The sequence below is a fragment of the Epinephelus fuscoguttatus genome, linkage group LG5 (assembly GCF_011397635.1).
Source record: "Epinephelus fuscoguttatus linkage group LG5, E.fuscoguttatus.final_Chr_v1".
Classification (NCBI taxonomy): Eukaryota; Metazoa; Chordata; class Actinopteri; order Perciformes; family Serranidae; genus Epinephelus; species Epinephelus fuscoguttatus.
Genome location: NC_064756.1, coordinates 4,978,587 through 4,997,633, shown reverse-complemented (window position 1 = coordinate 4,997,633; position 19,047 = coordinate 4,978,587). Strand labels below are relative to the sequence as shown.

The window sequence follows — 19,047 nt, the reverse complement described above, 5'->3', positions numbered from 1 at the left end:
TAGATATTAAAAGCTATCCCTTAACATTATACAAACAAAACAAAACAAAACAAAACATGAGTCCTGTGTTTGGAGTAACTATGTATGTCTTGTCAGGATTAAGGAATATATTAAAAGGATGCACTTCACAAGAAACATTGTTTAATACAAGTTAAAATATTTCTAACTACTGACAGATCAAAAGAGAGGTGTGAAGTTACATAAAACGCCTTAAAATCAAACAAAACTAATTTGAGATGTGGCAGTACTTTATATTGCTGAGATCTGCTGAAAATCGTTAAATAATTAAAATTCCTCAAAGTGACGTGTACATCCATGTACAGATGATAGATCCTGCCAAAATGACAATGAAGTTTAGGTGGATAATTTAAGGTTTTATGAGATTTCATTTTTGAGAATTTAAGAATCCAAAAGTTTCCGACATCAAATAAGCACATAGTAATTCAAATTTAATTATAAGATATCCAGGCATTGTCTTAAAACTCGTGTTTCCTCGGCAGTAACAAAATAAGCACAAATCATGGACACGATACGAACAAAAATTATAGAAATTTTGCTCGTATATCACTTCCGGTATGAGACCCAGCATGGCGGTTTTATTTTGAAGGCGCATAACTCGTTTTCCGGTGAAGGGGCGGGAACAACTATGACAACAACACCAGTGCTGTCAGGCTGCTGCTGAGTGAGTGTACGCTGAGCATCTCTCTGCGAGTAGGAAGAGAAACTACGCTAGAAAGTACCGCCAAAGCATCTCAGGTAGTGACGGTAAAACACCCTCATTTATACAGGTTATTTATTCGGGTGTTACAGATAAAATAAGCTAGTTTTAGCTAGCTGCGTGATGTAGCTAGCTTTACTGTTAGCGTTTAACTACACTAAGTTACTAGCTACAATGCTAACAACATGTCAACACTACAACAGCGGGGCATGATGGTATCGTTAGCTGTGCGCAGTTAGCTCCATAAATAAACCAGAGATGATGTTAGCTGTGTCAGCTAACGTTAGCAGATACACTTTGTAGTCAATGTTCAGTCTTAACCTAAAGTAGAGGCTTGAATTAGCAGCGTTTTGAGTTTGTTCAGGTGAAATCAGTCTCCAGCTGTAGCTGTACTGCCACAGTGTGAGTTACAGCGGGTTTTCTTCACTGTCTTCCAGCTGTGGAGATGATGGAGGAGAATGAGGAGCAGTCAGACCTCAGTGTGATGGAGGGGAACAACGATGGAGACAGCTTCAGGTTGGACTCTGCTCATTGCTCTGATCTGATCATTGTCGCATCCAACAATGTGTCGGCACTTTATATAAATTGTGTGTTGTGTAATGTCATGCAGCTTCAGTGAGGGTCCCCGCCCACCATTATTGTAACTATAGGCTGAAAATACCTGTAGTAATTGCTCGATTGGCTTTATAAGTGTTCCTAGATAAAGCTGTGATATGCCAGGTTTTATCAGGGTTTTAAAAAGATGTGAAGTCTAGCAGTCTCTGACATGTTGCAGTAACATTAATACATATTCATGTGTAACTAATGCTGACTACATGTAAACAGATGCAGTTTTGTTGTTTGTACACGGGGTGGCGCACTAGAGCAGGAAAACGTAGGGAATATAGATAATGTGCAGGTGATGAGCGGCAGGTGTGTGACGGGGGAAGTAAACAGGTTTTGGAAGGTGTTAAGTGTGTCAGCATGACAAGTTTGTAGTGTGTGGAAACATGGGATTTAGATAAATGTTGATTATTTCCTCCAAATATTGCATCTGGATCTCCAGAGACTTGATGATCACTAACATTAGGTGGGGATATCGGAAGAAAATCCATTGTTGTGCATACCTAAATCATACCTACCTCAAAGGCTTGTTTTTTTTTATAAATTCACTGTTGTTTTCTCCCTGATGCTTGTCCACTGTTCACAAGCTCTTTGGTAGGTTTAACTGCGTACTTTTCTAACGCAGGACGAGGCTGTTTAACAGAGAGTGAAAGCTCTGTCAGTATAGCTTGTGTTCTAGTCTTCACTGTGCCCTCATCCTGTGAGATTGTTTTTTAAGTTAGTATCTCCAATAATAACCCAAATCTTTATAATAACAATTTAATTTAGTTTTCTTCACAGAAATCATTGAAACTAGTCCATAGCCATTGGTAGCTCTGTCACCTTCTACCTATGCCAATCCTCAATGCCTATGTGCAGTTTCACATAGATTGACCACGTCAGTGAGTAGAAAAACATGGGACAGTTCTACATATCTACCAAGTTTAGTAAAAATCCATATGGCGGTTAGGCCTAGATAAGAAATGAGCTCTCTAGCGCCCCCATTTTGTTTGATGGGGTCAATAATGGAGGGGTCCCCTCAGATTATGTGTGGTCATATGCCTACAAAGTTGCGTGGTGATGGGTGAAACCCTTGAGATGTTATACACCTTTATGTGATGAGCCACGCCCTCCGCAATATTCATTGCCTTATAGAAGCTCAGTTTTAGGATGTTTTCCAACTTTTGCCAAGAGGGAACTTTAGATATTGCTCCCTAGATTATGTTCACCCACTTTCATGCAGATCGCTCAAACTTCCTAGGAAGAGATCCATTTGAAGTGTTTTTCAAAAAATTCAAAATGGTGGAAAATCTATATGAGCGGAAGTTATGGGTTCTTGAGGCAAATGTGTTCCTCATGAGGAGAGGCATCTCTGTGCAAAGTTTCATGTCTCTACGACATACGGGGCATGAGATATGCCCATTCAAAGTTTGCCATTTCAGTTGGTTGCTATAGCGCCCCCCTTTGGCCAATTGATGTAATATTGCTTCATTCACATCCTCCCATGACCCTCTACCACTGTGCCAAATTTCACATGGATTGACCAAGTCAGTGAGGAGAAAAACATGAAACAGACACACACACACACACACACACACACACACACACACACACACACACACACACAGAGTTTTTGTCATTATATAGTAAGATGCTGAGATAAAGGCCTCATTTTTAGAGAAGTTTTTTGAAATCAAGAAAGCCTCGTGATCTCTAATAGGGGTGTCGACCCTGAGGCTGGGAACCAGTGCACTAGATAATCATCATATCCATAGGGGGATGAGTGCTGGTGTATGTGTACAAGTGTGTGCATGGTCAGAGGATATAGACTAAATTATTGCACAGCTGTACTGTCCCAGCCAGAAAACGGTTGGGCTTACTGCTCATAAAAATAATGACGTGTAATTTGAAGTGTGTGTCTGGGAAAAGCTCCTGGAATGTGGTTAATTTAACTCCTGTGGTCTTTTCTGCAATACCAGTGGTAGATTTGAGGCTCTTGCATTGTGCTGTTTGGTTGTTGAGCCACACCAGACTGTTGTCAGTTTATATTACCATGGGTGGAGTGATGAGGAGAGGACAGACTTGCTGACTGCTTGACCTTAAGTTGCTGTTGCATAGTGGGATGAACGCTTAACTTCTTTCCTGTATACTCCAGGGGAACTTTTTTTGTGTATAAAACCAATGATCAGTGTCATTAGAGCTGTAGAGAAGCTCAGTTACAATGGAAAGTGCGCTGTCATGATACAATCTATATATTGTATAATACAGTATGTAAGAGCTAGTCCAGACACTAAGTTGTTTTTGTAGACAGTTTTGCATTGCCATTTTGAGGCAGAGATGACACTGTCCAAGTTTGGTTCCAAAGTCAGTCAGAAAGACGTGCTTTACAGTGTTGACATTAATCCTCACTTCTTTTCTCTTCACCTCTTTATGGCTCCAATCACACAGAAAGCGTTTTAGCAGCTGGAGGCAGCTTTTTGTAATTGTTTTTAATGAGAATTAACCTTTTTGCTCGCTGTTTTCACATTGCTACGCGCCTGGGTTTTCTGTGCTCTAGGCGCCTGGCATTTTTGCTGGAGCGCTCTGAACTCCTTGATTTGGAAAAGCGCCCCATGTCATCTCTGTTTACAGTTTACCAGTTTACAGCTGGTAAACAGTGGAGGAGAAACTGGTGGTAGTGGTTGCTGGATACCCAGAGCTACACGACTTTACAAACCACGGTTAGCACCATCTCAATAGAGATGGACCAACTGGTGGTACTCCCCATGATCCAGCCTCTTTTTCAGGGTCTCATGTACCCACACAGATCTCTGTTTATCTGCTGACAGCCTCTCACCCTCAACCAGAGCTACAGACAGTCCCCTCTGCCTCAACATGGCAGCAACTACACATTGATTGCTGTGAAATTAGTAGGCAGTCTTAGCGAGCCAAAATAAATGGTAGATTGATTACACTTACATTTGTAGTACATTTACAGTTCGTTTACAGTTTACAGCTGCTTCTCAGTCATTAAATTAAAGGTGTGTCACCAGCAGTTGACTAACTCTTTGTGCAGCTGGTACCAGACCTCCAAGAATTTCCTCAAAGCATAATTGTCTGTCTCATTTAGAGTGGACTAAACACAGCCCACTGTTTGCCAGTCTATAAATCTGCCTGCACTCTGGCAGGTGGATTAGGTTGCCCAACGGTTTGCACATAATACGGATTTTAGAAAAATAAAACAAGTGTTGCTAGCCTTGCTGAGGAAAGGGCAGCCGGGTGCTCAGCAGAGGGTCGGAGATTTTATGTTCACACATACCAGCTGGTTTCCCAATTTTCTAATAGGCCTAATGTTGAGACATTTTCCAATGAGATTATACGTAGTTTTTAGTACACAAAGAAGACTTGTAGACAAATTAACCAATTACCCAAACACTCAGTCCAACTCTGGAGCACACAGATCCTCAGCCAGGACTTTCCTCATTACGTTGATTTGATTCAACAGAAACAACCAAAGCTTCGGACCGCATTTGATTCTCCTCGCACTGTCCAGACATACTTAAAACTGACTTATACACTGCCAACAATTTTGGACCTATAGAAGGCACTTTTTGCTTTCATATTCTGTAATTTCAACAACACTCGGACCCTGCTGCATTTAACACTTGGAGCAAGAATGGATGAAATCCGTCAGCTGTTAGGCACCATGGGGCGCGTCCGCTCTGACAGCCTCTCCAGCGATGCCACGCAGTCAACAGGCAGCAAACTGCTTCTGCGCCATCGGCTGAACCAGCTGATGACATGCATGGATGACTTGGACCCCAAAAGCGAGCTACATGAGAAAATGGTCAAGAGTCTGGATAACGTCTTCCTTGTCTGTGGCAAGAGAGCCAACAAGCCCAGAAAGCACAGTTTCAGGTGGAGAACTAATGTCACCTCTTGGTTTGTCTTTTCTGTGTGCTGAAGCTGGAGGAAGAGGTTGTATTTTTGTCCTCTATCTCCTTTAATTCACCTCTGTACTCTTTTCTTTTTTGCTTCTCTCTTATAACTTGTGCTTCATGGATTTGTCCCCTGTGGTTTCAGTGCCAACAAAAGACGCTCTTGATCCTTGTCAGTTTAAAACCCTCCAGTAGAACTTTGTCCTTCTGGATTTCTGTCATTCATTTGTCGTAGCTGAGCGCAGGAAGTTCATCCATATTAATGTTGTGAGTTTGGATGACTGGTTTCATTATGTGTTAACCATAGAGGCCTGATGTGTTTATGGTAGTGACACAGTGCTTATACTGTAACAGCTTTACGCTCAGATGATATGCTCATCTTTGGGTTTAGCTGCACTGAATGAGGCTCTGTGATTGTCAAAGCTCAGTTCTTACTTTGTGATTTAGTGCGGCTGGATGTGTTTCACTCATGAGGTTGTCCTGTATATTTTAAAGGTATCATGTCAGTTCTAAACATCTGTCCGTCTATTATTTATTAGTGGAATGTGTATATTTTTGTAATGAAGTGCTGCAAAGGTGACTATTTTTCTGTCACCACAGGCTTCACATGGTGACGTGGAACGTGGCCACAGCTGATCCTCCAGACGACCTGACCATGCTTCTCCATCTGAACTCCCCAAAGAGCCCAGACCTCTACGTCATCGGGTAGGTGGTGCAGGGAGTGTGAATTGATTGGTAGGGTGTGTGTGTGACGGGATGTGGGGCAGAGCGACTGACGATTAAGACCGTGTGTGTGTGTGTGTATGTGTGTTAGTCTGCAGGAGGTGTACTCGGGGCCTTTGAGGTTTGTGTCGGACACTGTATTCGATGACCCGTGGAGTCATCTGTTTATGACCACCTTGGGACCACGGAAATACATTAAGGTACAGATCTTCTTCATACGCATGCGCAGACATCAGGCGACTTCTGTTTTCACAGGGAAACAAAAAGAAATTGATCTTTCAAGTGTCAGTTTTTATTGTAAATGTCAAGTATCATGTTGCACTGTCTTTACTTTGTGTGTGTTTCAGGTGTCATCCATCAGAATGCAGGGTCTGCTGCTGCTCTTCTTCTCCAAGCTGGACCACGTCCCCTTCATCAGAGACATCCAGGCCACATACACACGCACAGGCATTTTCGGTTACTGGGTGAGAAACACACACACACACACACAGGACGCCACTGACTGAAGGTGGATTTATACTTGTGCGTGAGCTCTATGCAGAGCCTACACCGTAGCCTACGCTGTTGTGAGCATTTATACTTGTGCGTTGGTGTGTCTGTGTCACTCTGCAGTTACACCTCCAAAACACTATTTGGCGGTCGGGTTTCTTTGAAGTGCTGTAAAGTTCAGTTGATTAATCAGAATCAGAATCAGTCAGAATCAGAAATACTTTATTGATCCCCGAGGGGAAATTGTTTATGTTACAGTTGCTCCTTGCAAGAGAGGAAAGATACGTGAAAATATAAGAAATTGAAACAATAGTATTAACAAATATAGAGTTAAATAAACAGGAATTATTAACAAACATAAACTTAAATAAAAAAAAAAATATATATATATATATTGTAAACTGAACAAGATTATTTACACAAACAAAATATATACAGTCAGGGTGAATGGGGTTATTGCACAAGTTAGATTAAATTATTGCAGTGGGTGAAATAGTCACAGGGCCACTCAGAGGTAGGAGTTGTACAGTTTGATGGCCACATGCAGGAATGATTTCCTGTGGCGCTCAGTGGTACATCTTGGTGGTATGAGTCTCCCACTGAAAGTACTCCTGTGCCTGACCAGCACATGGTGGAGTGGGTGTGAGACATTGTCCAAGATAGTTCGTAGCTTAGACAGCATCCTCCTCTGACACCACCATCAGAGAGTCACACTCCGTTCCACGCACGTCACTGGCCTTGCGGATCAGTTTGTTGAGTCTGTTGGCGTCCGCCACCCTCAGCCTGCTGCCCCAGCACACAACAGCATAGAGGATAGCACTGGCCACCACAGACTCATAGAAAATCCTGAGCATAGTCCGGCAGATGTTGAAGGACCTCAGTCGCTCAGAAAATAGAGACGGCTCTGGCCCTTCCTGTAGAGAGCGTTAGTGTTCTTAACCCAGTCCAGTTTATTGTCAGTGTGTACCCCCAGGTACTTATAGCTCTCCACAATGTCCACACTGACCCCCTGGATGGAAACAGGGGTCACCGGTGTCTTGGTCCTCCTCAGATCCACCGCCAGTTCCTTTGTCTTTGCCACGTTGAGCTGCAGATGGTTCTGCTCACACCATGTGACAAAGTTATCCACAACAGCCCTGTACTCATCCTCATCACCCTTGGTGATACATCCAACTATAGCAGAGTCATCAGAAAACTTCTGAAGATGGCAGGTCTCAGTGCGATAGCTGAAGTCCGTGGTGTAGAGGGTGAAGAGGAAGGGAGAGAGGACAGTCCCCTGCGGGGCCCCAGTATTGCTGACCACTTTGTCTGACACACAGCATTGCAAGCGCACATACTGTGGTCTGCCAGTCAAGTAGTCTACAATCCAGGACACCAGGGGGGCATCCACCTGCATTGCTGTAAAGTTCAGTTGCTTCTAAACACACATTAAACACAAATTAAACATGGCTTAATAGAGACAGTTTCAAACACAAGTACACAAATCAGCTTCACTATAACTCGCAGCATTCACAGACAAACACTTGTCTTTGTCTGGACACATTTCCCCCACAAATACAACATGCTAACGTTATTAGCACAAGCCTATGGCATTTTACATTGTATAAATTAGCCTAGCGTCTAGCGATCTTTCCCTCTTCTCATATGAAGCCAGGGACAACAGCAACATTTAACAAAGGTAACGTTACAAAATTCGACTCCATTACAACTCACAAGGTTCACTGACAAAACAACTGTCTTATACTAAACACGTTTTCCAAACAAATACAACATGCTAACGTTATTAGCACAAGCCTATGGCATTTTACATTGTATAAATTAGCCTAGCAGCTAGTGGACTTTTCCTCTGCTCATATGAAGCCAGGACAAATAACACACAAGACTTAAAATGCTATTTTTGTGGAGGCTTTATTGTCTTCACAGTTTACTGCTTGGCTGCAAACAGCTTCCTCTGGAGCCACTAAAGGCTTTATATGACTTTTCTACATATGCAGTAGTTCTACCCAGCTCACCGCACTATAAAATCAGTTCCCCTTTTAATCAGGAATAGAATAAAATGTGTCAATAACACATCCCACTTTGTGTGTCACGTTTGTGAACTGAGCCACAGAAGCAGAAGTAAATGTTTGACTTTTTTCCCCCAAAGTGTCAAAAAATAACTCTGAGTTCTTTCTGCACTCGTCATAAGTTGCTCATTTTGTCTTTAGTTTCTGTGTCAGTTGTAAAAGAATTGGTTAGTTTTCCACATATCTCAACAACTGTATGAAAAGTGCAGAGTGGTTCAACAGACCTCATCTCTTCCTGTTTGTCTCTCAGGGTAACAAAGGTGGCGTGTCCATCCGTCTGTCTTTCTACGGCCACATGCTGTGTTTCCTCAACTGTCACCTGGCTGCACACATGAAATACGCCACAGAGAGAGTGGACGAGTTCGAGTACATCCTGGACACGCAGACCTTTGACTGTAAGAAGGCTCCAACAATTGTTGACCACAGGTGAGCAGATACACAGACCACAAACTCCAGTTTACCCAAACACACAAAATCTGTACAGTCAAACATTCATGTTCTTAATTCTCAGTGTTTCTCATTTCTTTATCCATCAACTGATTTCTCTTGCTGTACATCGTCTCTCTCTGCTCTCTCTCTCTCTCTGGGCTCAGGCTGGTCTTCTGGTTTGGAGATCTTAACTTCAGAATTCAGGACCACGGCATGCACTTCGTCCGCTCCTGTATCAACAACCAAACGTTCAGCCTGCTGTGGAGCAAAGACCAGGTTTGACACTCACAGAATCATTCAGCTGTGTACAGCATAAGTAACTCCTGTCCATATGCTCTTTTATAGTCGTGTTTGTGTTTTATTCTTATTTTAGACCTCGTATTATTTATTTATTTAAATTTCTTTATCTGTGTTGCTGTCCTTATACTGCTGAAATAATCAAATATTCCCTCTGGCGGTCAATAAAAGTTTATCTGATCTTAAATGAGGGTTCATTTGAGTCCCAGCACAACACTTTATTATTTGTGTGTGAGTAACCAGAATCATGGCTCATTAGTGTGTTTGTGATTTGGGAGTTTGGGAGGTTTTGAAATGTGTGTGTTGTCGTTCTAAGTTGACCATGATGAAGAAGAAAGAACAGCTGCTCCAGGAGTTTGAAGAAGGACCTCTGGACTTTCAGCCCACGTACAAGTTTGACTTGAACTCCAACACTTATGACAGCAGGTAACGTTTCCAAGTATAAACAAGAAGTCATCATCTTAATCAGTCTTACTGAATCATGATCATACTTTTAAAATCAATTTTCATCTCTAGTACTTTCCTCTTAAAATATGAATTTGATATTTTATTAGAGATACTAGATAAACATATTTTATTGATGCTTTTTTCCACCTTCACAGGGTCTACAGGACTTGGTTTGGCTTTAAGTAAGAGTCAGAACACATTTGTGTTCACATTAATAAATCACGTCACCCCTTTTTAATTCACCTAACTGCACTTTTAACAAGACGCTAAAAGTAGGGTCCCTTTTTTTTTTACAGGGTGTCTGCAGGTCCTTAATTTGGGTGTCGATTTTATAAATTGTAGGCCTGAAAAAGTAATTAAATAGTCCTAAATTTTAATTTGAGAAGTCTTCTTTGCCCTTTGTCAACATTGATATTGTGGTGTAAGTTTGGTTTATGTGTGGGTGGAGATAGCAGTCAAATGTTGGCGATAATGCTCTACAGTTTCAAAAGGAGACTAAGTGGAAGAAACAGTTTTAAAAAAGCTGTCATCACTTCCTGTAAGTGTAGAACGGCAGTGCACAATTTGAGATAACACCACCCTGATGAAATTAGCACTCTATGCAGGAAATATGTAGTGTAAGTAGTGTCCTACACTGAAATGTACTAACAGAAGTATGTGATTTGAGACACACTCGAGCTCCTCTGCGTGAAAGACAACATCTCTGATGTTAGAAATGTTTAAACCTACAGCTAAACCTAATACTGTCTTTTTACGCCGTACTTGTACTTAACCTGTCTGCAAAATATAGATTAAATAACTCACTGTAATAACCACATTCCTACATAAGACCTACCTCTGCACGGGACCACATGTAAACTACTCACCTTTATCCTTACCTGCAGTGATTTGATGCTTGAAGAATAAGATGATTTTCCAAAAAGCCGTCTTAAATTTGATTTAAAATTATTCCTGTAGACACCCTGTTTTATGCAGTGTAGTAACTTTAAGTGTTAATCACTTCTCAAAGGCTGAATGAAGATGATCTTCATCTGTAAACAAACAAGCAGGTGGAGCGAACAGTCTTTTTTAAGACAAATGTCAGATTGTCTGTGCAAAGAAAAGACTGAAATGCTTGTTTATTTTATTTAATGTTGTTCTGAGGGCCAGTGATATCGCTGTTAAAGGTATCCTGTGGAGTTTTTATCAACTAGTGGCATGATGGAGAAATGTTTTATGAGCAGAAACCCTGTTTTGTATCATTGTCATGCACATGTGGACACAGGAGAGTTTTACATTCCTACTGACAGTTTCACATTATTCTTCTGATCCTGTGAGTTTCATGCTTCTGACAGTTTGGGGGGTTACAGTAATGCACCAAGAAATGTAGCCATGCAACATGCAGGGACTTAAAAGACTTGATACATGTTTTATGAGGAAGAAAAGACAGTCAACACATTTGTTTTGCCTAAAATACACTTAGAAAATTACACTGAATGTAAATATAACTGTGTGTGTGTCCAAAAAACTCCAAAGGGTACTTTTAAATGGCGAAATATCAGTAGAAAACATTAACCGTCATTTTACCTCCGGTGTGTTAAAACCATCCTGCTGCTTCCAGTGCTTGTTCACATAAAAGCCAGTGTGCACACCTCTGTGTGTCCCAGAACAACTGCTGCATAACAGCTAACACGCATGGCCAGGAATAGATGTTACGGTAACACAGGAGCTATGACTGTGGATCATTCAATATGTGTGTGTGTATCACTCAGAGGTTGCTAGAAGACAACAGCTGATGTGTAGTGTGAGGCAAACTTTCTTTTTTGTTTGTGTTTGTCCCGTTGTGATCATTCTGTGTCCCCACTCTGAACTGAGTCTGTGTCAGCAGCTATTTGCTGTGGTGAGACACAAATAAATGAACGTGTGGGAAACCCTTGTCCTTAGCACACGGACTAAAGTGTACGGTGTAAGTGCTTTGAGGGCGTGTCCAACCACTTTTGCAACTTAAACTGTGCGTAACCTGCCCACAGAGTCTGGTGCAAGGGGAAAAGGAGTTGTATTTAGTTGCTTAATTAATCATAGGTGTGTTTTGGGCTTAACATGAATTCAGTCAATCAGAGTGTTGTCTCCCGCTCCCTTTAAAAGCCAGGTGTGCCATGCATGCACCTGGCGCACTGCTATTTACATGGCAGACTTGGCAAATTGAAGGAGCAAGCGTTTTTCCGCTGAGTAATGCAGGAAGAGTAGTGCTGTCACTGCAGCAAATATCGTGGGACGTTTAAGCAGCAAAACTAAAACCTAGTTTTAAACGTGACAGAGGAAACAGAGCTAAATTTTTAGCTTCTGAAATCAGTGACGTTACACCGCTTCCCGACTGTGAATGAGCACAGTGTCTCTCTTAATGTGGAGTCGGACAGCAGCTCTGCAGCTCTGCTCTGGTCACATGTTAGAGAATGTAATTAATGTTTTCCTCATTAATGATGTGTCATTTCACCCACCCACAACCCATCTGCTCATTCCTGTGTGTGTAACAAGTGCAGGCACCTAGGTGCATCTTACTATATAAATATTGTGTCCTTTAAGTAGAAGGAAAATACTGTGCTCCTGACTTTAGACCAGGTTTTTGTTAGTCAGTGGTTCAGTCTCAAAATACGCCAGCAATGCACCTGATCACACCTCGTCTAAGACCTACAGGCCCATGGGTGCACAGATGAGTGCATGGACATTTGCTCTTTACACAGCGTGGGCTGACCGTGAACGTGACAACGACGTCGGTTTGAGACTAGCCATGAGAGCTGCTGTGTGTCTGGAGATGTGGCGAGAAACACATTTTGTATTATCAGACAAAATGTATCGCAAACTTTAGACTGCATGAACGAACTGAACCTTCACCTGCTGTGCTTTATGTTGTGTGTGTGTAGATGCCACACTTTGTTTTGTGTCAGTATTTTGAACCTTAACATTTTCTGCTTTGCCCCTTCTTTTCCATCCATCACCTCCTTCACCTCACATCACCCTTTATTCCTGCTATAAAGAGTCGTCTCTAGCTGCTGACTGACGTCTGTCTTTCCTCTCTCTCCTCTCTGTACACACACGTCCAGCGGGAAGAAGCGTAAACCCGCCTGGACCGACAGGATTCTGTGGCGGCTCCGACCCAAAGCCCCGCTCCCTGACAAGCCAGATGACAGTGGGGTCGGACCAGATGTGAAGAAGGCCGTGCATGTGGAGGAGGATGAGGAGTACCCTCTGAAGGTCAGGCAGGAGTTGTACACCAGCAACATGGAGTACAGCATCAGTGATCACAAACCTGTCGTCAGCATCTTCACGCTGGAGGTGAGACACTGGAACGCTGAGAATGACACAGACACACCTATTTAACCTGTCTCACACACCCTTAATCCTGAGTGACATGTTCCTGTCAAACACACACACTGTAGTTTATTTTGAATCAGTCCACAACCTCTGACAACACGGTTTATTCTGTTTTTGAGAAGCTTTGGCTAAAAACAGAAACAAAATGCAAGAAAATTAAAGTTTATATTTATGACATGTTTTTAAAGTTGAGATGAAATTCCTTTTTAACCCTTTCAGATCACATCCCAATCATGTTTTCTTCCTGTAAAACAAATATGACCTGTGATTACATAAGCCAGTACCATCCAGTTTCTACATGACATCCAGCTGTCAGTCAAACTGCAACTGTTAGCTGCACAGAGCCAAGATTAAGTTAGCTAGCTACGTCAGTGTGTCCTCATTTCCTTCGATCAGACAGGGTGTTTAAAAACTAAATAATGTCGAGGTTGAACTGAAAGTGAGCACACCTGCATGATGGGAATAATCCCTCCACAGTCACTGTTTTCTTGCACAGAAATATATTGGCTTCAACCAAAGTGAGGACTGTACTTCAAAGTAAAAACTCTGGTGGATGTTGTGATGAACAGTTTGGGTAGTAATCTTAATTTTATCCTCTAAATAAGTTTAGCCGACCTGTGGGTTTGTTTCAAACTGATCTCATTGTTTGACCACTCCTGTTTCTGTCCCCTGTTGGACTTCTGTTTAGCAATGTCACCTCGTTTCCAAATCTTTTACTTGGTGAGCTATCACAGCTGATAGAAACTGTGGCCAAACCTATGAAAATAAGGTCTGAATTTTGATGACACGATTAGATGACAGATGTATTTTCCAGTTTATTCGTGTATCATTTACCTCCAACAGCCAGGATGATTTAACGTGTGAACTTTATTTCTCCGTCTGTCCAGCTGAGGAAGATGATCGAGACTCCTCTGGTGCGTCTGCAGGCGGAAGGCGACTGGAGCGCAGACATTGACGCCATGGTTATCTACAGCCCTCTGCAGCCGTTCCCCTCCAGCACATGGGACTGGATCGGACTCTATAAGGTTGGCTGAACAACAACTAATCACCACTGGCAGTTTAAATGTGACATTTCAGCGTGATAACATTGAATGTGTGTTTAAAAATTCAGGTTGGATTCACCAGTGTGTCGGACTACATCACCTACACGTGGGTCAAAGACGACGAAGTGGCCTTTAATGAAGAAGTCATACAGGTAGAACCAGTCACTCTGTTGTGACACATTGGAAAGGTATCAGAGAAAAAACTGATGTAATAAAAGGTAGATGTATGAATAAAAAGTGTCTGTTTTCACAGGTGTATGTTAGTAAAGAGGAAATCCCTGTGCGGGGAGGAGAGTGTGTGCTGTGCTACTTCAGTAGTACTCTGCAGTGCATCATTGGAATCAGTGATCCATTCAAGGTGAGGAATAAACACATACTGTACACCAAGATTAATCTGCTAATAGTAATGATAATAATGACCCTAAATGAAGACTATTGGTAGACAAGGGATATTCTTAGTCGGGGGGCAGCTTTACTAGAATCATCACTTGAAACTGAGTCCGCAGTCTGACCTGCTGGTCTCTCTCGTAGGTCCATGAGTCTAAGGTAGCCAGTGAGGAAGGCCTGGAGCCGGAGAAGATCAACGGACTCAACCAAACCGTAGCCAGCGACGACTTTTGGAACTGATCTATGAAGAGTCGTAGATGTGGTATGATAGAGGTGGATCTGCCTGAACCACATCACGTAATTTAATTACTGTGTTTCCTGATTTGTCTCCAGAGGAGCAGATCAGGAAGTGTTGCCTGTTCATGCTGTGACACATCCCCACTGACCTCTCTAATGCTACTGGTGTGGCTGTTAGGCCTCGTTCAGACATATCCAGAGTTTATCCAGATTCATTTTAGAAAGGCTGTATGTAAAAAAATAACCCCACATGAAATGTGATTTTTGCAGATCCAACCACATTGGAGGTGGTTTGATATCGGATTTCAGCAGATGAGATTCAGTCCGACACCTCTGCCCTCTCAAATTGGATTTTCAAGTGTTGTTTGTGTCATGACACACAACGTCATACACGAGCCCAATTCATGCTGCTACGAGCAGAGCAATATGGACGAAAGGTTGCTGCTCTCTGTCGCTGTTTGGTGTGAAGGGTGAAAGGTTGGACCTCCATTTCTCATGCTTGCATGTTGAAATGACACATCGCCAGCATAGCTACCAGAGTTTACGCTACACTTTTGTTTTTTTGGCGGCCAATATGAAGTATATTTTAAATATTCATGTAATAGCCTACATTTAAAGGCAATAAAACACTTTAAACTAAATAACTACTAAACGACTACTCGGACGTTTAGTGACAGGCAAAAGAGGGAAAGGCCTTGGTGCGCTAATCGTCACCATAAATCAGGGGTGTCAAACTCATTTTAGTTTAAGTTCCACATACAGCACAGTTTGATCTCAAGTGGGCCGGACCAGTAAAACCATTGCATGATAACCTGTAAATAACAAAACCTTTAAATTTGTCGCTCTCTTCCAGTGTGAAGAAGTAACCTTACAGGTAACTCACATCCTGAAAAGCTCCACAGTCAATAAACAATCCATTTACAAAACAAATGATGAACAGCCTGAGATTAAGGCTGAAAGATGACAGAAAAATAAGTGCAATTTCCACAATATGTCCGTCAGTAAACTCACCTTCAGAGTGTTGCTTTGATGCTGATGCTATTCTGTTAGCATAAGGTAGCTAGCTTTCACAGCTGCACTGCTGATCTCTCAGCTAAAACTAAAACCAGGCTTACGTTTCCTCAAACCCGCCAACCATTAATTTACCATCTCTGTTCTTAGTTGTCCTGGCAAGTTGCTAAATTTTTCGCCTTAATGAGTTGATAGTGGTGGTAAATATAATATTTCTTGAGCACAACAAGCACAGTGACTGCCCATTTACCTCTGTGAAGAAACAGGATCTAGTTCATTTGGACTAAAAGGTACAGCAGTGCATTTAATTGAAGCTAAGTCATTAAGTGGGTCACATTGGACCCTTTTGGTGGACTGGTTCCGGCCCACGGGTGATATATTTGACACTCCTGCCATAAATCATCAAGCCTGCTATTTAACCGTCTGGCTCGCCGTCGTGGAGTGAAGCGCATCGTCAGTGGATGTGGCGTAAGCTCTGAACAGGCACGGACGAACTCTGTACGGTTTAGAGGGATAGTTAATATCCCAAAATCTGGTCTGCTGATTTAAGTTCATATTTAAGTCGTCCGGGCGACATATCCTATAGGTCAGTTGTTTGATACGCGATTAGAAAGTTTATTTATTTGACATATTTTCAACCGGACATTTAAGGTTTTGATATTTTCATCTGACGGTCAACTACACACGATACACTTAAAAGCTGCCGGCAAACGTAAACTCTGGTGGCTGCGTAGTTACTGAGACCTTCGTCGTTACCATAGCAACCCATGCAGATAGTTTGGTGGTGTCCGGACACACAAATCTGATCTGATCACAGCTCAGAGCAGACGGTCTGTCTTTGAGATCTGATTCGAGGACCAAATCTGATTCACCTTCAGTCTGAACGCAGCCTCAGCTACTCACACCTCCGTGGTCAGAGCACGACTTCCTCTGTAGGGTCATTTTCTCTACGTACGTTTACCAGAATTTAAACTTTGACTGAAACAATACAAAGGTGGCATTTAAGATATGAAGTGCTTTGATTGAACATTATATGTTTGGTTAATGGGGAATAGGATGTAACAGGTTATTGATAAACAGAAGGTGAGGTATGTCGTAGGATCTGTACAGTCTGCTGCTGTGTGTCGGTAGATAAAATGCAGCTGTGTGAACAGCTCCATTATGTGTAAACTCTGTGTTTTAATGCTGAACTTTTAATGCTCTCACAGCTGCTTTGTGTGGCTGATAGAAACGCTGGATCACTGAATAGTTTTGCTTGTTTGGAGACGTCAAACACTCCAGCTGAACTTCACCTGACTGCTGCAGTGATGAAAAGGGAATCGCAAAATTAACTAAACTCTTTGGCTAGTTTAGTGTCAGCTGTGCTCATATGGAGTTATTTTGCAGTGAGAAATGAGCAAATTAACGTTCACTGCTTCCTTAGCAAGTATGAAGAGAGAGGTTAACTTAAGTCAGTGTGTGGATATGATTAAGCTGCATGTTCATGGCAAAGCGAATACGATGCTGGAGTTACAGCAGTTTTCACAGCAGATGCCTTCATTAGTAGGTCATATTAAGTTTCCTTGTTTTCATTTTAATCTAACTCAAAGCTTTAAGATCAAGTGCTTGTTCAGGAGATAATCAGAGCTTCAAACCTGTGGGTGAACCAATAGGCTAAAGCAGTGGCTCCCAGCTGGTGGGTCGTGGTCCGAAAGTGGGCTGTCAACTTGCCAACATGTCAAGTTTGTTAAAAACACACTTTATTTTAAAGTACAGTGAATTTCCAACACAGAGCTTTTATTTTGAAGTGCCGTTTCCTGCTGTAGAGTGCGTGACTTACAGACATCTGCTTAACAGAGACAGCAAACTAGCTTGATGACATGACGCAAGTATGATGCTGAATAAATCTAACTGTGTGGACCTTGAACGAATGACTGTGGAGAGATCTGGACCAGTTGGGAACCAATTTTTTGGTTTGGCCAATTAATCGGTGCCGATTTTTACAAACTATCGGTATCAGCAGAAGTTTTTGCTTGGACTGCAACAGCTGGTCCAGTGCTGCCAATCAGCTATCGACGTTTTCCTGCTCCAAACTGTCGTCATTATATCCAGCACTACCCGAGCCTATCACAAGAAAACACTTTGTAGGCCAACTGAAATCCAATGAATCAGTCGCAGCTGCCTTAACACCACCAAACACTCTCAGTATAGCTCCTTTGGAACCAACAGTTTTGCTAACTTCGCTGACTGATACAAAAATGCGAGAAGGTAAGGTCCTGTCTTGAGCCAGGGTTTAGTTTGTCTGTTTTGGGCTGCTGCAGAAACACGGCGGTGCAACATGGTGATCTCCATAGATGAGGACCTGCTCCCTATGTAGATAAGGACAGCTCATTCTAAAGCCCCATTGAAACAAGATGGCAGCTATTTCTACCAAATCAGTCTGCAGCCAATCCTGAGACAAAATAGGACAAGGTCCAAAACCTGAACAAATTAAAAGGGAAATTTCGGTTTATTTCAACCCGTCTCCTATCGTCCTAAATTTGTTTCAAGTGACTAGTGACATAAAAATAATAGTTAGCATGTTAGCCGTTAGCCTAGATACAGCCGGGGCGCATAGTAGCGTCAGACCTGTTAAAACGTAAGTGAACGGGCAACCTTCAAGTGCAAAGTTAGTCCACTAAACAAGCTTTTTTTCCACAAAGACCGCCTCATATCGTTAGGATAAATGTCAGAGAACATATAGAAAACGACATGTAAACGTGTTGTCTTACCTTACCGGTGTGCTGCCATGTTTGTTTACCATTTAGCTCTGCTTTCCAAAGTGCGATCTCATACCGTGCCTGAAATTTCACGAGAACAAGCAGCAACAGCTGGAAGGCAGAACCGGACAGTAGCCTGAAAAGTTCATTCATTTATTTTATGAAAGATTTATAGAATAATGGCTGACTTTTTGCCAGACTTCGACTTTGTGGAGGAGGAATTTGATTTTGCAGAGTTTGATGGCTGCCCTTATTTATTTGAGCCAGAATACACTGATGAAGAGCTTCGTGAAATTGAAGAACGGAGGAGAGAGAGAGAGAGGCGCAACAGGTAGAGGACGAGAGGAGGAATGGCTGCTGCAAGGCTGCGTAGCTCTGGAGATTGGTGGTGTACCTGTGAATGCTGTGCCCCAGTGCCCACAGAAGAGGAATGCCTCTGTTGCAAGGAATGGGACCGGTTGCAGCCTTATTTTCAAGGTCTGGATGTGACCGAGGACGAGACACCTCCACCTGGAGTAGTATCCAGCTGGGCTTTATCTAGAGCTCGCGAGATTTCAGGTACGGTATGAGATCGCTGCTTGTTCTCGCGATATTTCGGCCACACTTAAGAAA

General features: G+C 42.3%; 1 protein-coding gene across 3 annotated transcripts; it reads left to right on the top strand.

Moving 5' to 3' along the window:
• Positions 1-637: 637 nt before the first annotated feature.
• On the top strand, positions 638-19,047 carry inpp5ka (inositol polyphosphate-5-phosphatase Ka). 3 transcript variants are annotated; one of them, XM_049576928.1, is made up of 14 exons: positions 638-756; positions 1,156-1,234; positions 5,818-5,922; positions 6,032-6,140; positions 6,288-6,404; positions 8,746-8,921; positions 9,089-9,200; positions 9,538-9,647; positions 9,824-9,850; positions 12,749-12,980; positions 13,907-14,044; positions 14,131-14,214; positions 14,316-14,420; positions 14,594-19,047. In XM_049576928.1, the coding sequence occupies exons 2-14, from the start codon at positions 1,164-1,166 to the stop codon at positions 14,687-14,689; spliced, it is 1,482 nt and encodes a 493-aa protein (XP_049432885.1). In that variant the 5' UTR covers positions 638-756; positions 1,156-1,163; the 3' UTR covers positions 14,690-19,047. The 3 variants fall into 3 exon arrangements, with proteins under 3 accessions (XP_049432885.1, XP_049432887.1, XP_049432886.1); XM_049576929.1 differs by having other exon boundaries at positions 646-765; XM_049576930.1 differs by lacking the exon at positions 9,824-9,850.

Bases quoted from the DNA above. Each gene is read 5' to 3' on its own strand.
- inpp5ka (XM_049576928.1), top strand. From the start codon at position 1,164: ATGATGGAGGAGAATGAGGAGCAGTCAGACCTCAGTGTGATGGAGGGG. The intron at 9,851-12,748 runs GTAAGAGTCAGA...ACACACGTCCAG, and splicing joins AGGACTTGGTTTGGCTTTAA to CGGGAAGAAGCGTAAACCCG. The intron at 14,421-14,593 runs GTGAGGAATAAA...TCTCTCTCGTAG, and splicing joins GAATCAGTGATCCATTCAAG to GTCCATGAGTCTAAGGTAGC.